The following is a 21,571-nucleotide window of genomic DNA, read 5'->3' as shown; positions in this document are numbered from 1 at the left end:
TTACAGTTGCAACTAGCCAGATCTGTATTGCTTTTGATTCTCGGGTAACTTGTTAATAAAATATACACTGATCAAGCAAAGCTTATAACTTTGAAACAAATATCTAATCAGACAAATGAATATACTCAAGTCTGCATATGTTGTCTAATGTGTACAGAACGATCTGCAAAATTCAAAGTCATCTTTGCAAATAATGAAAATTATGCAATGTGGTATGTTGCAAGTTTTTTCATGTATTAACTGGGCATGTCCTTGGAAAGCAGCTTTAATAATGCACCCATAAAAAGTTGGATAAACATTTTTCTAGCTGACAAGAAGAGAACATTTCAACAATGAGCACTGCAGGAAAGGTAATATACTTGACTTTTAGTTTATTGCGTCAGAAAGATTTGAAACATGTTTTAATTCTAGGTCCGTCTGACTTTTGGGAAAAAAAAGTTCACTGGAGCCCAAGCACCATTGTAATATCTGACGGATTCATTCCGTCGGACCTAGTCCGTCTAAAAGTCCGGTCATGTGTACGAGGCATTACACGACCCTCTCCCCAGATTGATGATGCTATCCAAAGGTATTCTTTGCTTCTCCAGTAAAATGGAGATACCCTAAGACAAAAAAATGTGTTACTGGCTAGATCACCAGGTGCAAATAACAGAAAAAAAATCTTTAAAACCAGCATAATTGTCTTTCCTTGGAGATATAAGTTAATTCACAAAACTTCTGTTATATATTTTGCCATTGGAATTCCTTTCTATTTTTATAGAAAGATGGCATTGGCTAATTTGTAAATGAGATTATGTTGCAGATTTTAGCCCTTTTATAAATAGAGCCATTTGACATTTGAAACAAAGGCTTTTTTTTTTTTGTTTATAATCAATTTTATTAGGTTTTTAACTACAGTAATGGCGCGTACACACAGTCGGATTTTCTGCCGGAAAAGTTTTGATGGCAGCTTTTTGTCAGAAATTCTGACCGTGTGTAGGCTCCATCGGACATTTTCCATTGTAATTTCCGACGCACAAAACCCGTTGTCGGAAATTACGATCGCGTGTGCACAATTCAGACGCATGTTTGGAATCAAGCAGAAGAGCCACACTGGCTATTGAACTTAAATTTTCTCGGCTCGTCGTACATCACCACGTTCTTGACGTTCGGAATTTCTGACAACATTGTGTAACCATGTATATGCAAGACAAGTTTGAGCCAACATCAATCGGAAAAAATCCCATGGATTTTGTTGTCAGAAGGTGCGATAGTGTGTACGCCGCATAAGATACAAACAGGTATCACAAAGGAAATAACCAATAAGGCACTTGCATAAGTCACCACTGGCATGTATATTCAATAGCATAATACAGTACAAAGAACAACTGGTTGTGAGGGGCGCCCTTCACAGGTTCAAAAATAGGCAATCCAGGTCATATCAAAACTATCATACAGTACAATGTCAAGAGGTTGTAGACAGAAATAAATGCCATCCACTAAAAAAATGGAAAAATAAAGAAGAAAGGAGAAAAAAAATAATTACACATTAGTCAGTGACATTAAAGGAATGTGCATGCCTTGTGACAAATACCATGCATAATATGCAGCAAAATTACACAGCCTATACTCAATAGGGCTAAAACCTCTGAAAGGGATTGCCTGTTTTTGGACAGGGTATCAATTATCCATATTTCACATTGTCCAATATTTCATATAAATAGTACACTAAACCAGCTTAGATATCTTTGAATATTTTCATGTTTATCCAACATCGTGGATCCAATGTTCCACCTCCACAATGTCAGTCACACCCCTTTTCTATTCTGGGACTGTAGGACTAGTAGTTACAAACAAAGGTTTTTAATATTAAATACTGTATGCATTGCATGCAAAAATACAGATTCCACAAAATTCACATTCATGACTGCTTAATTGCTTACAAGAAGATTGGTTAATATATGATCAAAATCTGTTATGCCTCGTTCTTCATCCAATTCCTTACTTCCTTACAGATCTTTTTTGTTATTATTATAATGAAAGTTTTTGTGCAGTAATTACGGGATACAAGGATTATATTACTATAGTATGCCAAATGGACACTTTTCTTCATTTCTTGCACTTTAAAATGTATCTAAAATGCAGATTCACCACTTTACATCGGTAAAGATGCAGTGTAAAGGTATTCTGTGAATATGTGGGAAAATTGCATGGAATGCCACATTCTCATTCATACTTCCGATCTCCTACATTGTCTTTGCAGCCATGATCTGTCCACACACACACACTCCAATAGCTACTTAAAGTCTCTATTAGAACTACATGTGACAGGGTGATAATGCAGGAGTGTTGTCACCCTATAGCAAGAGGCATCTGACCAAAAACCTTCTTGGCTAGATCCCAAGGTATTATTTTACTGCAAAATCCACAGATTAAAAAAGATTGAAATGTTTTTTGTAAAAATAACATGAATGTATTAAAAGATAGGGAGGAAAGCACTCACATTGGCACATCCCAACGTTTAAGGGGAACAGAGAAAAAGAGAGGATACTTGGTAGGTATCCTTTCGTCGGACTTTAAAGGCATACGAAACAATTAGCAAGATATATAAAAATATCAATATTTATTATGAACATACAGTATATGTATAGAGCATTCAGAGGTTAAAGATCACATATAATGATTCAGAGTATACAATGAGCCCTTGTGTATCATGAATGGGTGGCAATTCAAAAACAGAGTGGTTCTAAAGCCTGAAGCTTTTTTACCTTAATGCATTCTCTGAGAAGAGGAGGATCGGGAGGCTTCTCTGTGTAAAATCATTGTATGGAGCAGATAAATATGACATGTTTATTATAGAAAAATTAAAACCCAAAAAATTAATGTTTACAATCACTTAATTTTAACTTTATTTTCCCATTTACCACATACTAAACTGGCCAAGTCTCTTCTTGCAGTTAAAAAACATTGATGGCTCTTTATCATAATTACATCTACTGCAGACTGGGATAATGTGTATTCTTACCATAGGTGTGCACAGCCTATTGTATTATAGTGTGCACCCCAAACCAAAGCTCAAACACACGTCACATGCGTGTGTCGGTATGTACATATATATATATACTGTGTATATATATATATATATATATATATATATGTGTGTTCATGTATACTTTTTTTTACAGTACAGTTTAACATATGAAGGTCCGCTGTTTTGACATGCCCTCACCGCCTCCTGCCCCAACAGAACTGGCTTTAAAAAGCTATTTGCAAACAAACTGTTCACCCAAAAAAAAAACATTTAGGCCGCGTACACACGGGCGGACTGTTCGCCCAACTTTGTCCGCTGAACAGTGTTTGGGCGGACAGTCCGCTCGTGTGTGGGCTTTCAGCGGACAGTTTCAGCGGACAGTTTGACGAACAAGGTTTTTCGGAAATTCCGTAAAACTGTCCGCTGAAACCTTGTTTCAGCGAACAGTCCGCTCGTGTGTAGGCTTGTTCGTCAAACAAAGTTGCGCGCATGCTCAGAAAGGATTTTCACGCCGAAAGTTATAATGCAGTGTATAGGACGTCGTATTTTTCGTCCCGTCGTACGTGCCGTTCACGTCATCGCGCACGGTTTCATCAAACTGTTCGTTCGTCGTGTGTGGCCATGTCCGTCCATGCTAATTTTGAGCGGACTGTTTGCCGAAACTGTTTGACGGACAAAGTTGGGCGAACAGTCCGCCCGTGTGTACGCGGCCTTACATCAGCCCCAGCCTCCAACACTTCTGGGAACACACAGATCCACGTCCTGTCAGGTTAGAGGAGATCAATCATGTGTTCTCAGTACAGATGAACACCAGTCGGTCTCCTCGCCTTGTGAGTCCCCTCCCCCTACAGTTAGAATCACTCCCTAGGTAACACACGTAACCCCGTGATCGCCCCCTAGTGTTAACACCTCCTCTTTACATTTATACAGTAATCAATGCCTTTTTATAACACTGATCACCGCTATTTTGTAGACACTATAACTTTTGCGCAAACCAATCATTATATGCTTATTGCAATTTTTTTTACCAAAAATATGTAGAAAAATACATATCGGCTTAAACTGAGGAAAAAAAATGTATTTTTTAAAGAAAAATTTGGATATTTATTATAGCAAAAAGTAAAAAATACTTGTCACTCTTCTTTTGTTTATAGCGCAAAGAATAAAAAACGCAGAGATGATCAAATACCACCAAACGAAAGCTCTATTTGTGGGGAAAAAAATTATAATTTAATTTGTGTACAGTGTTGCATGACCGCGCAATTGTCATTCAAAATGCCACAGCGCTGAAAACTGAAAATTGGCTTTGGCAGCAAGGGGGTGAAAATGCCCTGTATTGAAGTGGTCAATAATGCTTAATGTGCAACAATGAAAATGAAAAATCCCTTTAAATATCGTGCCTGGGGGGGATTCCTGTAAAGTGGCAATATTTGTAGCATATACAGAAAAAACTACAGCAAAACTGACATTTCTAAAGAAAACAGTCGCATTTAAAATGACCCAGCACCCGGCTATTAAAAAAACAAACAAAAAAAAAACGGCATGGGGTCCCCCCAAAATCCATACCAGAACCCTATTTGAGCATGCAGGTTAGGAAAAAGGGGGGAACTTATGCTTGGGCCAAACCGTTTGCCCATCCCTACTGCTCACTAGGGGTTCACACCAGAACATGTGAACAGGCAAAAAATTTGTACGGACAAGTGAACACCGTTAAAGTCTATGGGACACAAACATGAAAAATCAAAAGTGCTAATTTTAAAGGTTTATATGCAAGTTATTGCTATAAAAAGCATATGAGGACCCGGGTCCTGCCCCAGGGGACATGGATCAAGCAGCAGAACTCCCAAACAGGGAAAATGTTCTAACATGAACAGCGAACCCCACTGAAGTCTATAGTAGCTGAACAGGAAAAATCAAAAGTGGCCATTCTGAAGGCTTATATGCAAGTAATTGGCCATAAAAGGGTTATGTGGGTCTGGGTACTGCCCTGGGAAACATGTATCAATCAATTTTTATTTTATTTTTTTAAAATAATCGTTATTTCAGGAGCAATGATTTTAACCACTTTATCATAAGAGGTCTGTAGGGCGTCATATGACATCCTGGGCTTTCCGGTCGTCTGAGGGGCACGTGCACGCCCCCACCACATCACTCGGGAGCCGATGCAGATTCCCAGCGGCCGTGATGTCCACCAGCCACCTGCGATTGCCCTATAACAGAGCAGGGCCATGGATCTGTGTGTGTAAACACACAGATCCACGTCCTGTCAGGTTAGAGGAGATCAATCATGTGTTCTCAGTACAGATGAACACCAGTCGGTCTCCTCGCCTTGTGAGTCCCCTCCCCCTACAGTTAGAATCACTCCCTAGGTAACACACGTAACCCCGTGATCGCCCCCTAGTGTTAACACCTCCTCTTTACATTTATACAGTAATCAATGCCTTTTTATAACACTGATCACCGCTATTTTGTAGACACTATAACTTTTGCGCAAACCAATCATTATATGCTTATTGCAATTTTTTTTACCAAAAATATGTAGAAAAATACATATCGGCTTAAACTGAGGAAAAAAAATGTATTTTTTAAAGAAAAATTTGGATATTTATTATAGCAAAAAGTAAAAAATACTTGTCACTCTTCTTTTGTTTATAGCGCAAAGAATAAAAAACGCAGAGATGATCAAATACCACCAAACGAAAGCTCTATTTGTGGGGAAAAAAATGATAATTTAATTTGTGTACAGTGTTGCATGACCGCGCAATTGTCATTCAAAATGCCACAGCGCTGAAAACTGAAAATTGGCTTTGGCAGCAAGGGGGTGAAAATGCCCTGTATTGAAGTGGTCAATAATGCTTAATGTGCAACAATGAAAATGAAAAATCCCTTTAAATATCGTGCCTGGGGGGGATTCCTGTAAAGTGGCAATATTTGTAGCATATACAGAAAAAACTACAGCAAAACTGACATTTCTAAAGAAAACAGTCGCATTTAAAATGACCCAGCACCCGGCTATTAAAAAAACAAACAAAAAAAAAACGGCATGGGGTCCCCCCAAAATCCATACCAGAACCCTATTTGAGCATGCAGGTTAGGAAAAAGGGGGGAACTTATGCTTGGGCCAAACCGTTTGCCCATCCCTACTGCTCACTAGGGGTTCACACCAGAACATGTGAACAGGCAAAAAATTTGTACGGACAAGTGAACACCGTTAAAGTCTATGGGACACAAACATGAAAAATCAAAAGTGCTAATTTTAAAGGTTTATATGCAAGTTATTGCTATAAAAAGCATATGAGGACCCGGGTCCTGCCCCAGGGGACATGGATCAATGCGAAAAAACATTTTTAAAACTGACGTTTTTCAGGAGCAGTGATTTTAATAATGCTTAAAGTGAAACAATAAAAATGAATGGTGTGGATTTTGGGGGGACCCCCCCACACATTTATTTTTTTATAATTTTGGTGCGGGGTTCACCTTAATATTCATAAGCCAAAGGGTCTGGTAATGGACTAGAGGGAACTCATGCCATTTTTTTCAATGATTTTTATCTATATTGCCGGGATCCGACAATACATTACAGCCAAGAGCAGTTTTAAATGACAATTTTTCCTTTAAAAATGTAATTTTGCTATTGTATTGTTCTAAACACAGGTAAAGTTAGCTACTTTACAGGCATACTAAGGACACCCCCAGGCATCATATTTAAAGGAATATTTCATTTTTATTGTTTCACTTTAAAATCACTGCTCCTGAAAAAACTTCAGTTTTTTAAAACTTTTTTCTTGCATTTATACATGTCCCCAGGGGCAGGACCCAGGTTCCCATGATGTTTTTTTTCAATGATTTTTATCTATATTGCCAGGATCTGGCAATTCATTACAGCCGCGAGCAGTTTTAAATTCGATTTGTTCCTTTAGAAATTTCATTTTGTTGTGGTACTGTTCTAAACAAGAGAAAGATGCGCTACTTTACAGGCATACGAAGGACACCCCCAGGCACAATATTTAAAGGAATATTTCATTTTTATTGTTTCACTTTAAGCATTATTAAAATCACTGCTCCTAAAAAAACTGCCCTTTAAAAAACTTTTTTTTTCATTGATACATGTCCCCTGAGGCAGGACTCGGGTCCTCATACACTTGTTATGGCAATAACTTGCATATAAGCCTTTAAAATGAGCACTTTTGGATTTTCATTTTAGTGTCCCATAGACTTTAATGGTGTTCCGCAGCTTTCGAATTTGCCACAAACACCGCATAATGTTCGGTGAACAGGCAAAGATCCGATGTTTGAGTTGAACTTACGTTCCACTCAAACATTGGGCTCATCCCCAGTGCACGCACTGCAGTAAGGGTAATAGTTCTAGAGCTATCATTCATGGTTAACACTAAACTGATAACATGTAGAGACTTTAAAGTGGTCAATTTTAGATACAGTAGTTTTCCGCTGTTTAACAGTTGTGGACAGTTTTACAGTTTGACAAATTTGGTATCTATTTGCCCGACACAACCTCATAAACTAAAACATAATCTGAGTGCGATTTGTACTGAAAAAGACGTTTAAAAATCAAAGTAGGCGAGGTTGAAAAAAGTCCATCAAGTCCAACCTATGTGTGGGATTATATGTCAGTATTACATTGTATATCCCTATATGTTGCGGTCGTTCAGGTGCTTATCTAATAGTTTCTTGAAACTATCAATGCCCCCCGCTGAGACCACCGCCTGTAAAAGGGAATTCCACATCCTTGCCGCTCTTAAAGTAAAGAACCCTCCACTTAGTATAAGGTTAAACCTCTTTTCTTCTAATTTTAATGAGTGGGCACGAGTCTTGTTAAACTCCCTTTTGCGAAAAAGTTTTATCCCTATTGTGGGGTCACCAGTATGGTATTTCTATATTGAAATCATATCCCCTCTCAAGCGTCTCTTCTCCAGAGAGAATAAGTTCAGTGCTCGCAACCTTTCCTCATAACTAATATCCTCCAGACCCTTTATTAGCTTTGTTGCCCTTCTTTTTACTCGCTCCATTTCCAGTACATCCTTCCTGAGGACTGGTGCCCAGAACTGGATAGTATACTCCAGGTGCGGCCGGACCAGAATCTTGTAGAGCGGAAGAATTATTGTTTTATCTCTGAAGTTGATCCCCTTTTTAATGCATGCCATTATTCTGTTTGCTTTGTTAGCAGCAGCTTGACATTGCATGCCATTACTGAGCCTATCATCTACTAGGACCCCCAGGTTCTTTTCCATCTTAGATTCCCCCAGGGGTTCTCCCCCCAGTGTATAGATTACATTCATATTTTTGCCACCCAAATTCATTATTTTACATTTTTCTACATTGAACCTCATTTGCCATGTAGTTGCCCACCCCATTAATTTGTTCAGATCTTTTTGGAAGGTTTCCACATCCTGCAGAGAAGTTATTGCCCTGCTTATCGCCTGCAAATACAGAGATTGAACTGTTTACCCCATCCTCCAGGTCGTTTATGAAAAATTAAATAGGATTGGTCCCAGCACAGAACCCTGGGGGACTCCACTACCCACCCTGGACCATTCCGAGTACTCCCCATTTATCACCACTCTTTCAACTCGCCCTTTAAGCCAGTTTTCAATCCATGTACTTACACTATGGTCCATGTCAATGGTCCTTATTTTGTACAGTAAACATTTATGGGGAGCTGTGTCAAATCCTTTTGCAAAATCCAGATACACCATGTCTGTGGGCCTTCCTTTATCTAGCTGGCAGCTCATCTCCTCATAGAAGGTTAGTAGATTGGTTTGGCAAGAACAATTCTTCATAAATCCATGCTGATTACTGCTAATGATACAGTTCTCATTACTAAAGTCTTGTATATAGTCCCTTATCATCCCCTCCAAGAGTTTACATACTATTGATGTTAGGTTAACTGGTCTGTAATTCCCAGGGATGTATTTTTGGACCCTTTTTAAATATTGGTGCTACATTGGCTTTTCTTCAATCAGCTGGTACCATTCCAGTCAGTAGACTGTCAGTAAAAATTAGGAACAATGGTCTGACAATTACTTGACCGAGTTCCCTAAGTACCCTCAGGGTGCAAGCCATCTGGTCCCGGTGATTTATTAATGTTAAGTTTCCCAAGTCTAATTTTAATTCTGTCCTCTGTTAACCATGGAGGTGCTTCCTGTGATGTGTCATGCGGATAAACACTGCAGTTTTGGTTACTGAAGCCCTCCGATTCCCTTGTGAAGACTGAGGAGAGGAATACATTCAATACCTTCGCCATCTCCCCATCCTTTGTAACCAGATATCCTTCCTCATTCTTTATGGGGCCAATATGGTCTGTCCTCCCTTTTTTACTGTTTATATACTTAAAGCATTTCTTGGGACTTTTTTTGCTCTCCTCCGCTATATGTCTTTCATGTTCTATCTTAGCCGTCCTTATTGCACCCTGAAGCCGCGTACACACGGGCGGACTGTCTGGCCAACTTAGTCCGTCGAAACACATTTCAGCGGACAGTCCGCTCGTGTGTGGGCTTCAGCGGACTTTTTCAGCGTGCAGTCTGGCGGACTAAGTATTTCGGAATTTCCGTAATATTGTCCGTCATACTTTGGTTTCAGCGGACAATCCGCTCGTGAGTAGGCTAGTTGGACGGACTAAGAATGGCGCATGCTCAGAAAGGATTTACACGGCGGAAGGTTGCATTGCTGTGTATTAACAATCAAATAAGAACACAGTGCTATAAGAAGCTAGGAGGGTGCTGCTCACCCCAAGTAGATACAAATAGAACTAGTTCCCCCACAAGCGGGGTTTTTAGGCAGCAAGAGACAGTAATAGAAGCCAATAGAAGTAGTATAAAAGGTATTTTAATAATAATAATTGGTAAAAACAAACATGAGCTTCACCTGAACACTTGGATAACAGACAAAATCATGTATATAAAGTACATATAATGTCACATGGAAGTAAAATAACAGACACAACTATGTTACACTGTATGAGTAGATAACAGTGAGAGCATAAAGCTAACGCGTTTCGACCCCAGAGGGGGTCTTCTTCAGAGATGGTGGTCTGTTAAAAGAAAAACAAGATTACACTGAATAAATAAATCCGGTGTTATGCATATTGCGACGGAAGTGACGAAATTTCGGGGCCGGTTTCCGGCCTTCCAGGACGCCGGGGCGGCCACACGAGGCTGATCCTATTCAGGCAGCCAACACGTTTGGATACGCCGACTGATTGGTGGGCGTTTGCACCTGCAGCCAATCTCCAGGCTTTATATACGAACCTTCATTCATAGGAGGTGTATATTCATCCAGGAGGAAAGAAACCTGTACCCGTGGTTAGGTGAGCACTTATTTTCCCTTTGTACTTGACCTATACTTGGTGATATACTGCACCAAAACAAGCCCTTTTTATTGGCTGTTCAATATGAGGACTGATCTAAACTAATTTACAGATCGGAATTCAGGAAATACGTTGTAGGGGCTGCGCCAGTTACCACTTGTGGTTTAACGCCTAAGTCGCCGTCCCTCATCTTTACCTTCTGGAACAGTTTTCTATTAGGTCCTACAATTCAGGTAATAACCTCACCACCCGCCTGGCTATTCCAATGACGCTAATACACCGGTGCGGTATTTTCCCACACACCACATTCACACACTTTTTTTTATTTATTTATTTTTTTTATTTTTTTTATATGTATATATTACTATGCACTTGACACTCTTATTGATTATGTCCCTCACTACTGTCACCTAGTTTAGCGCATCTTGTTTTTGCACACTTTCACATGCGGTGTCTTTTTGTTTGTTTGTTGTATGACCCGCATATACTATTACTTATTCATGTTTTCACTTTCTCACCATTCCTTTGCGCACTTTTTTCTTTCTCTGTTTAAGCGCATACTCATACCGCTTCCACACATTCCACTTCCCATCACCTTTATTCCTCTTTTTCTTCTCCATTTTTCTCTTTCCCCCGTCCCCTTTTTTTTTTTTTTTTTTTTGTATATTAGAGCTCACACACTGACACACATCTGCACACCCACTCACCCCAGGCCATTTTTTTCCCTTTTTCCTTTGTTCCCCTCTTTCTTAGGCTTCTTGGACTCCCAGGCGTGGTTTCTCTTTTCCCCCCCTCCTCTTTCTCTCTATGTCTGGGTTTTAGAAAGCATGTTATGTGGACATTTAGGCAATTGGGGGTGCAAGTGTGTATATGTATATGTGCACATGTGCACAACCCTTGGCATACATAACGGGGATATGATACTATTATCCCCATAGTACGTATGCACTCCATGTCTCCAACACTAAATAATCCTTGCTTTCAATTATTTAATTAATTAATTTTTTGCCACTGTTGGGATTTTGCTGCAGGTGTGACCCGCCATATCTTCGGTGTACCCTCACTCGTACCTACCCCCCCGGAGTTTCCCCCTCTGGGGGGCAAGGCAATAGTGTGACCTCCCGTGAGTCACGTCAGTGGGTGTATGACACTGCCTCTTCTTCCGTCTGGCATCTTGGCAATACATACGGACCAAGCACCACTCAAGATGTGTAAAGGAAATTGAGATATTGCCTTATGGGAGAACCTTTCTTTTGAAGCACTACAATCCATCTTACCTACCTGGAAGTACATTATTGGGCAAACCATTTTTAAATTGATATTGGGTAATCCCTAATATGCATAACACCGGATTTATTTATTCAGTGTAATCTTGTTTTTCTTTTAACAGACCACCATCTCTGAAGAAGACCCCCTCTGGGGTCGAAACGCGTTAGCTTTATGCTCTCACTGTTATCTACTCATACAGTGTAACATAGTTGTGTCTGTTATTTTACTTCCATGTGACATTATATGTACTTTATATACATGATTTTGTCTGTTATCCAAGTGTTCAGGTGAAGCTCATGTTTGTTTTTACCAATTATTATTATTAAAATACCTTTTATACTACTTCTATTGGCTTCTATTACTGTCTCTTGCTGCCTAAAAACCCCGCTTGTGGGGGAACTAGTTCTATTTGCATTGCTGTGTATTGGACTTCCTATTTCTAGTCCCGTCGTACGTGCTGTATACGTCATCGCGCAAGCTTTCAACGGACTGTTTGTGTATCCGTGTGTGGTCAAGTCCGTTCATTCGAAAGTATGACGGACTGTCCGTCGGATTGTCTGACGGACTAAGTTGGCCAGACAGTCCGCTCGTGTGTACGCGGCTTTACATTTCTTGTTGCATTCTTTATAAAGTCTGAATGCTGATGATGATCCCTAAACCTTGTATTTTTTGAAGGCCTTCTAGTTTGCTTTTATATGCATTTTTACATTGGAGTTAAGCCATCCAGGACTTTTGTTCCCTCTTTTAAATTTATTACCCAATGGAATGCATTGGCTAATGCCCTTATTTAATATGCTCTTAAAGCAAACCCATTTCTCCTCCTTGTTCTTTGTTCCTAAGACTTTATCCCAATTTATGCCTTCTAGTAAGGTTCCTAGTTTAGGGAAGTTGGCTCTTTTGAAATTCAGTCTCTTTGTATTCCCCATTATGTTTCCTATTTGTGTGATTTATATGGAAGCCAATTGACCTGTGATCGCTGTTCCCTAAATTGCCCCGTATTTCCACATCCATGATCAGGTCTGTATTGTTGGTAATCAGTAGATCCAGTATCGCTTTATTTCTAGTTGGTGCGTCTACCATCAGACCCATAAAATTGTCCTGAAAGGTCATGTGATATAAATAATGGCAATTTTTTTCTACAAGGTCTTTGCTTTCAGGCAATTCATAATGTTGTAAGTGCCTTTAATATATATAATATGTGCATTTTAGTATGTGTGAATAACAAAAAGGATTACGGCAACAAAAGTGTTGAAAATAGCTCTTTCCATCATTGTAGCAAATAAACTCATCAATTTCTTGTAGTACCATACAGTAAAACAGCACCTGTACTGATCTCATTAGTTGAATGTATGTTTTGTCTATAGGTTATAAAATGCAAAGCGGCTGTGGCTTGGGCCCCAAATCAGCCACTGTCAATTGAGGAGATCGAGGTGCAACCACCAAAAGCAGAAGAAGTTCGGATTAAGGTAACATTTTATCTTTTTTACATTTTTTTATCTATTCTTTTCACTTTCTGCAGTGGAACAACCCTCACTCCTCAACACATACAGTATATAGGAGGTCACCACCCCACTCAGCATCCTTCCCTCTTTCCAAGCTCATGATTTGTTTATCGCCTACTCCTCTGTCTTTCTCTGTTGAAAGACCAGAGCATAGCTGCTTTGGAGATAAATAATGTGGGGTTTTTCTTTTTTTACAGCATTGTGTACATCTCATTGCTTTTTAAATTAGTTTTGTTTTGCTCAGAAATCTATTTACATCTATAGAACGTATTCTGTAGTAATTCTAATGTTAGCCAAACACAGTTTCTGGAAATGTGTATATATATATAGTACATTCATTTGGTAATCAAATTATTTTTTTTGTTATTTTTGGTTTTGGTTTCTATTATGCTTAGATGGTAAGCACCGGAATATGTCGGACAGATGACCATGCAATCCATAATGAATTGCCGGGGGTAAATTTTCCTGTTATTTTCGGGCATGAAGGAGCTGGAATAATTGAAAGTATTGGAAAAGGAGTAACTGGATTAAAACCAGGTATTGGCTACTATTCTTATGGATACACATCAGAGTGAAGGAGGAGCCTAAGGGTAGTTGCCCATGGCTCTGAGGTGTATTATTATGACAGTCAGCTGGCATTTCTCCTCATCAGTTGGCTGTAATAATAATAAAGTGGGTGATCACTGCACCTAAGACCCAGGGCACCTTGCAGAAAACACAGGGCACCCCACACTGGTGTACCCATACAAGGTACAGTAGAGCCCAGTATTGGAACTCATTCTGGCACTGATGCTCCAGGACTCCAGTCTGGATCCTCAGGACTAAGGGATTTAATTGATGGGACAGTCCCATGGAATCTGGAACAGTTCGAAGGTTATGCACTGCCAAGTTGGTTTTCTCATACACTGCCAAGCATCTAGCCTTTTCAAAAGGAAGTCACCAAAGGTAGATCCCATACTTCTGTAATGACAATTTCTTAGTCAGCCCCTTTTACTCTAATACCCCTTACTAAAATCTAGTGGAATCAATCGCCTTCAGAAGTCACCTACAGTGCCTTGCAAAAGTATTCACCCCCTTGGCTTTTTACCTATTTTGTTACATTACAGCCTTTAGTTAAATTTTTTTTTTAATCCGAATTATATGTGATGGATCAGAACACAATAGTCGAAGTTAGTGAAGTAAAATTGGAAAAATATATACATAAAACTATTTTTCAGAAGAAAAAACTGATAATTGGCATGTGCGTATGTATTCACCCCCTTTGTTATGAAGCTCATAAAAATCTCTGGTGCAACCAATTACCTTCAAAAGTCACATAATTAGTGAAATGATGTCCACCTGTGTGCAATCTAAGTGTCAGATGATCTGTCATTACATATACACACCTTTTTGAAAGGCCCCAGAGGCTGAAACACCTAAGCAAGAGGCACCTCTAACCAAACATTGCCATGAAGACCAAGGAACTCTCCAAACAAGTAAAGGACAATGTTGTTGAGAAGTACAAGTCAGGGTTAGGTTATAAAAAAAATATCCAAATCCTTGATGATCCCTAGGAGCACCATCAAATCTATCATAACCAAATGGAAAGAACAAGGTACAACAGCAAACCTGCCAAGAGGCCGTCTCTTGGCAGGTTTGCTGTTGTACCTTGTTCTTTCCAAAACTCATGGACTGGGCAAAGAGGGCATTAATCAGAGAGGCAGCACAGAGACCTAAGGTAACCCTGGAGGAGCTGCAGAGTTCCACAGCAGAGACTGGAGTATCTGTACATAGGACGAAAATAAGCGTAACCACTCCATAGAGTTGGGCTTTATGGCAGAGTGGCCAGAAGAAAACCATTACTTTAAGCAAAAAACAAAATGGCACATTTTGAGTTTGTGAAAAGGCATGTGGGAGATTCCCAAATTGTATGGAGGAAGGTGCTCTTTTCTGATGAGACTAAAATTTAACTTTTTGTCTATGAAAGAAAACGCTATGTCTGGTGCAAACCCAACACAGCCAGCGTTTATAAGTGAATACTGTTTTAACACACCTTTTATTTTGTAAGTGCAAATCCTTAAGGGGGAATTGTTTTAGAAATGGGTATTAAAGTCGGTTTTTAAACGGTATACGCTATGTCCGTCCCTTGCTTTTTTATTTTATTTCACTGGCTGTGGGAAGCGAGTGTGCTGGATTAAGGAACAGAGGATTTCTGTGGAGACAGTCCATATTTGTGGGATAGATATGCAAAGATAAAAGCATTTATCCGGTAAAAGGCTATTCACAAGGGGGTTCCTTTACACACTCCCCCCTTTTTGTTGCTGTGTTGCGCATGTGTGAAGGTGTCATTTTTTGGTGCCAGCAAAATCCCCTCCTTAAGTGTGCTATATGGACAGCTTTATAACATTTATTAACATTGTGCATGGACTTCTTTTTCTTATTGAAGGAATATGTGTTAACCACTTGCTTACTGGGCACTTAAACACCCTTCCTGCCCAGACCAATTTTCAGCTTTCGGTGCTCTCACAATTTGAATGACAATTACTCAGTCATGCAACACTGTACTCAAATGAATTTTTTGTCCTTTTTTCCCACAAATAGAGCTTTCTTTTGGTGGTATTTGATCCCCTCTGGGGTTTTTATTTTTTGCGCTATAAATGAAAAAAGACCGAAAATTTTGAAAAAAAACGCATATTTCTTTGTTTCTGTGACAAAATTATGCAAATTATTAATTTTTCTTCATACATTTTGGCCACAATTTATACTGCTACATATCTTTGGTAAAAATAACCCAAATTAGTGGATATTATTTGGTCTTTGTGAAAGTTAGAGAGTCTACAAGCTGTGGTGCGAATCGCACAAAATTGATCACATCTGATGTACTGGTGGCCTATCTCGCTTCTTGTGACCCGAACAAGTCAGGAAAGTACAAATACCCCCCAAATGACCCCTTTTTGGAAAGTAGACATTCCAAGGTATTTAGTAAGAGGCATAGTGAGCTTTTTGATGTTGTCATTTTTTTCCCACAATTCTTTGCAAAATTAAGATTTTTCATTTTTTTTTCTCCACAAAATTGTCATTGTAATAGGTTATTTTTCTCACAGGTCATGTGTATACCACAAATGACACCCCCAAAAAAATTCTGCTACTCCTCCTGAGTATTACAATACCACATGTGTGGGACTTTTTCACAGCCTGGCCACATAGAGAGGCCCAACATGCAGAGAGCGCCATCATGTGTTCTAGGAACATAAATTACACATCTAACTTGTTGACTAATTATTACACTTTTGAAATACCAGGACAATGACATGTGACACTGATGACAGATGGCACTGATACGTGGCAATGATGACACTTATACGTGGCACTGATAACACGTGGCACTGATGACAGGTGGCACTAATATGTGGCACTGATGACAGATGGCACTAATATGTGGCAATGATGACACGTGGCACTGATGGCACGTGGCACTAATACGTGGCCTGCTGACACGTGGCACTAATACGTGGCACTGATGACAGATGGCACTAATACGTGTCACTAATACGTGGCACAGATGACAGATGGCACTAATACGTGGCACTTATACGTGCCACCGATGACAGATGGCACTAATACGTGGCACTAATACGTGCCACCGATGACAGATGGCACTAATACGTGGCACCGATGACGTGTGACACTGATGACACGTGACACTGACAACAGATGGCACGTGACACTGACAGGTGGCACTGATGACAAATGGCACTGATACGTGGCACTGATGACAGATGGCACTAATACGTGGCACTGATGACAGATGGTACTATGTGGCACTGATGACACGTGGCACTGATGACAGATGGCACTTATACGTGGCACTGATGGCAGATGGCACTGGGGACAAATGGCACCGACAACAGGTGGTACTGGGGACAGATAGCACTAACAGGTGGCACTGGGGGCACGTAGCACTGGGGTGGATGGCACTGGGGCGGATGGCACTGGGGCAGGATAGCACTGGGGCAGGATTGCACTGGGGGAGGATGGCACTGGGGGAGGATGGCACTTTTTTTTTAAACTTTTTTTTTTTTACACTGACGGCCGCTGCAGCCGTTCATCTCTCACCTCTCACACTCTGTCTGTGTGAGGAGGGAGAGCGGCGCTGAGAGATGATCTCATATGTTTACATATGAGATCATCTCCCATTGGAAATGCCGATCGCGCTGTAAACGGCCGCTGTGATTGGCCGTTTACAGCGATCTGTGTTTGCCTGTCCCCGGGGGCACAGAACTGTCCCACAGAACTTCTGTGATGCGCGCCCGCAGCGGCGTGCATTGCGGAAGTAAACAACAGGACGTCCAGGGACGGCCACCCGGACAAAAGCGCCTGCTCTACGGCCGTCATTCGGCTATAGGGCGAGCGCGAGGTGGTTAAATATGATCATTTGTGGTATGTGAGGGATTTTATCTTTATTTTGAGTGCTGCCTGAGTCCATAAAGACTCCTATGTTGACATTTATCTCTGAAATGTTTCTTATACAAAAAAAGACTGTTCATTATAGGTAGCAGCTGTGACCATTAATTTGGCTGATTTATTTGAACACACTCTGTTTTTTATATATGTATTTTATATATATATATTTGTAGAGACATAATTTATTTGCCATCACATGAGCACTTGTTTGTTGGAGATTAGGCCTATTCTCTATTTTTTTACTTTAGTTTAAATGCAGCTGTTCTGTGAAGCCCTCAGAGGTTAAATAGAGAACTTTAGTGAACCATAGTGAGCATTAACCAGAGAAGTAGCCAAGAGGCCCATGGTAACTCTGGAGGAACTGCAGAGATCCACAGCTCTGGTAGGAGAATCTGTCCACAGGACAACTATTATGCCGCGTACACACAGTCGGATTTTCCGACGGGAAATGTTTGATGTGAGCTTGTTGTTGGAAAATCTGACCATGTGTATGCTCCATCGAACATTTGCTGTCGGAATTTCCACACACAAATGTTTGAGAGCAGGTTTTCGAATTTTCCAACAACAAAACGTGTTGTCGGAAAGTCTGATTATGTATACAGAAATCCATCGCACAAAAGTCCACGCATGCTCTGAATCAAGCAGAAGGAGCCGCACTGGCTATTGAACTTACGCTTTCTCGGCTCGTCGTACGTCTCGTACGTCTTGTACGTCCCCGCATTCCCACTTTCGGAATTTTGGGCCAACATTTGTGTGACCGTGTGTATGCAAGACAAGTTGGAGCCAACATACTTCGTACAAAAAGAAAATTCACGGTTTTGTTGTTGGAAAATGATATCGTGTGTACGCAGCATATGTTGTGCACTCCACAAATCTGGCCTTTGTGGAAGAGTGGCAAGAAGAAAGCCATTGTTGAAAGAAAGCCATAAGAAGTCACGTTTGCAGTTTGTGAGAAGCCATGTGGGGGACACAGCAAACATGTGGAAGAAGGTGCTCTGGTCAGATGAGATCAAAAATTTTACTTTTTGACCTAAAAGCAAAATGTTATGTGTGGCAGAAAACTAAAACTGCACCTCACCCTGAACACACCATCCCCACCCTAAAACGTGATGGTGGCAGCATCATACTGTGGGGATGCTTTTCTTCAGCAGGGACAGGAAAGCTGGTCAGAGTTGATGGGAAGATGGATGGAGCCAAATACAGGGCAATCTTACAATAAAACCTGTTAGCGTCTGCAAAAGACTTGAGACTGGGGTGGAGATTCACCTTCCAGAGGACAACAACCCTAAACATACAGCCAGAGCTACAATGGAATGGTTTAGATCAAAGCATATTCATGTATTAGAATGGCCCAGTCAAAGTCCAGACCTAAATCCAAGTGAGAATCTGTGGCAAGACTTGAAAATTGCTGTTCACAGACACTCTCCATTCAATCTGACAGAGCTTGAGCTATTTTGCAAAGAAGAATGAGCAAAAAATGATCTCTAGATGTGCAAAGCTGGTAGAGACATACCCAAAATAATTGCAGCTGTAATTGCAGTGAAAGGTGGTTCTACAAAGCATTGACTCATACAAATACATGCCACACTTTTCACATATTTATTTGGCAAAAATTTTAAAAACCATTTATAATTTCCCTTCCACTTCACAATTATGTGCCACTTTGTGTTGGTCTATCACATACAATCTCAATACAATACATTTATGCTTTTGGGTGTAACATGACAAAATGTGAAAATACCATTGCATCAAAGCTTGAACAGTATTTTACAATATATTGTTAGGTACAACTTAATGAGGAACAATATGTACTCTGATGAACATATACTGTATGTTTTATATAATTATAATGCATCATAGAAAGTTAATAACTCATTTTGAAACTGTAATCATTTTCTTGTTTTAGGAGATAAAGTTATTCCACTTTGTCTTCCTCAGTGCAAAAAGTGCAGCTCTTGTCTTAATGAACGGAGTAATTATTGCTTTAAATCATTGTAAGTACTCAAGAAACAGCAGTTTTATGTGTTTTATTCGGAAGTTGAGTAAATTTGCTGTTAATCGGGATTCTTTTAATCTCACAAGAAACTATTGTATAGGTGTTCCCACATACTGTAGATGCTAAAAATGTTGCAGATGACTCTTTCTAAATGAATTTGTGAGGAAGGGGTAAAGGATAGATCACATGTGTCAATCAAAAGGGGAAAGCCTAACAAAAAGACAATTAATTCACTACATTTAAGAATTGGTTAGCTGCAAAATAAATGTTTTGTTTTTTATCAAGTTTAATATCACTTTAAGGGGGAGTCGTTTGGAAATGGTAAAAACACGGCTCAACTGCTCAACCAAAAGTTTCAGACGCTGAGATCATTCAAAATGAATTAATGGGTGCATTTTACCTGCAGTTGACCTACTTCTGGCCTGCACTGACCTGCTTCAAACAGGTTTTACATTATAATAAACTTGTATGGGAATGCCAAACTCCTTAAAAGGAAAAAAAAAACCCTTTGTTTGCCAGTTATTTCATTGAGATTAGAAAATCAGAAAGGCCCAAAGGAAATAGAGGCTGTATATGAAAATATGTAAATGATTAAAAATAACATACAAATACAAATCTTTTAGTACATGAATACATACTTACTCACCTTTCTAAATATGTTACACCCATATTTAGGGAGCACATGTTTAGCATCAGACCCCTCTACCCCTGATTCCCCCTCTTCTTGTGACAGCGAGCTGGGGATCTTCTCCTGGCACTTGATGTCACAATTCAAAGATTGCGTGGCTGTGCATTGCTCCGCCCACATGGCCATGTCATTGATTCACAGATTCCTGTAAATCAATAAACTACAAGTACTAACATCCTTTGTGGCTGTTGGCTTGTATTTCTAAATGAACTATGAGGACACTGTTGAGTTCTCTAGATAGTTCATGGAACTTTCTGTCATTCAGTAATTGCCTGCCTGTATCAGAGGTACGGGCAGGCAGCTACACAGACAGTATGCAGGACCATGGCATTATCATCGTGGGTGCAATGCTCTACAGGCTTATCTGCAAAACAATGTGCATTTATCATAATGTTTTGTAAAGGTGGACTTATCCTTAAGCTGATGTCTTTCATGTGTATAGAAGAAACATTTTAAAAAGACCACAGTTTTCAACTGGAATGGACATTTTAATGATTTGAGGTCAGTTTTATTCTTTTTCATTTAGGTTGTTAAAGAGTTTGTTACCCCAACACTTCATATTTCTGATATGTGCCTGCTGTACCATGTACTTGTATGAGAAAGTATCCTGTTCTCATTGTATTGTTCCCACCAGTCCCCTTGCTTTCCTATTAAAAAATTTACCACACTAAGCAGGAGAGCACATCGTGGTCAGTTCACTTGCTTTGCTGGGAACTCAGCGTGCTCTCCTCCAATAATCAGACTTGTCCTGACACGCCCCTGCTGCACAGCCTGTCAATGGGAAGTTCAGTGTGCTGCTGCTTCTCCCCCCCAGCTCTTATGCAGCTGAGAATAGAGGGAATGTGATCACTTTTAAAAATGTGAAAAAAAGGTATTTATATATTTTTTTTATATCTATACAAAATTATGATATCTTTCATTTGCATTTTAAACTGAATGGGTTGTTTTACAAGGTGAGGGTTTAGGCTAGGTTCACGCTGCTGTATCGAGTGGCTCACAGCAGGAGTCTGGTGCGTCCCTGTTCACCGTTTCAGGTCTGATTTCAGTCTGAATTTTTGGCTGAATTCAGACCTGAAATGGACCATAAGATACACAGAACTCGTGTGCAATTCTTTCCAGGGCCGCTCTGGAGATGTGCAAACAGGCTCCATAGAGAGCCGGTCACAATCTCATGCTATGCGAGTTGGATGTGGAGAAACCCGCATCCAACTCGCAAAAGTGTGAACCCAGCCTTACAATCACTTTAAGTTTGTGGTGTGTTTTGGTACTATTTAAAATGAGTGACTCTGTAATGCACTAATGCACAAAACATGTGTTAATGATTTGGCCTTAAAAGTCA

At 40.0% G+C, this 21,571-nt stretch overlaps 1 protein-coding gene across 1 annotated transcript in view; it reads left to right on the top strand.

Annotated features, from left to right (window-relative positions):
- Positions 1–256: 256 nt before the first annotated feature.
- Positions 257–21,571, top strand: part of LOC143974849 (alcohol dehydrogenase 1-like) — a 73,072-nt gene continuing 51,757 nt past the window's right edge. Inside the window, exons 1-4 of the mRNA XM_077476608.1 lie at positions 257–350; positions 12,968–13,069; positions 13,501–13,642; positions 19,455–19,542. Coding sequence (XP_077332734.1) covers positions 333–350; positions 12,968–13,069; positions 13,501–13,642; positions 19,455–19,542 — 350 coding nt within the window. The 5' untranslated portion in view covers positions 257–332. The remainder of the gene's footprint in view (positions 351–12,967; positions 13,070–13,500; positions 13,643–19,454; positions 19,543–21,571) is intronic.

This window comes from Lithobates pipiens, unplaced genomic scaffold, assembly GCF_037356315.1.
Source record: "Lithobates pipiens isolate NorthernLeopardFrog02 unplaced genomic scaffold, aLitPip1_a1.2 Scaffold_13, whole genome shotgun sequence".
Classification (NCBI taxonomy): Eukaryota; Metazoa; Chordata; class Amphibia; order Anura; family Ranidae; genus Lithobates; species Lithobates pipiens.
Note: the sequence above shows the minus strand (reverse complement) of the source record. Positions and strands in the feature narration are given on the sequence as shown.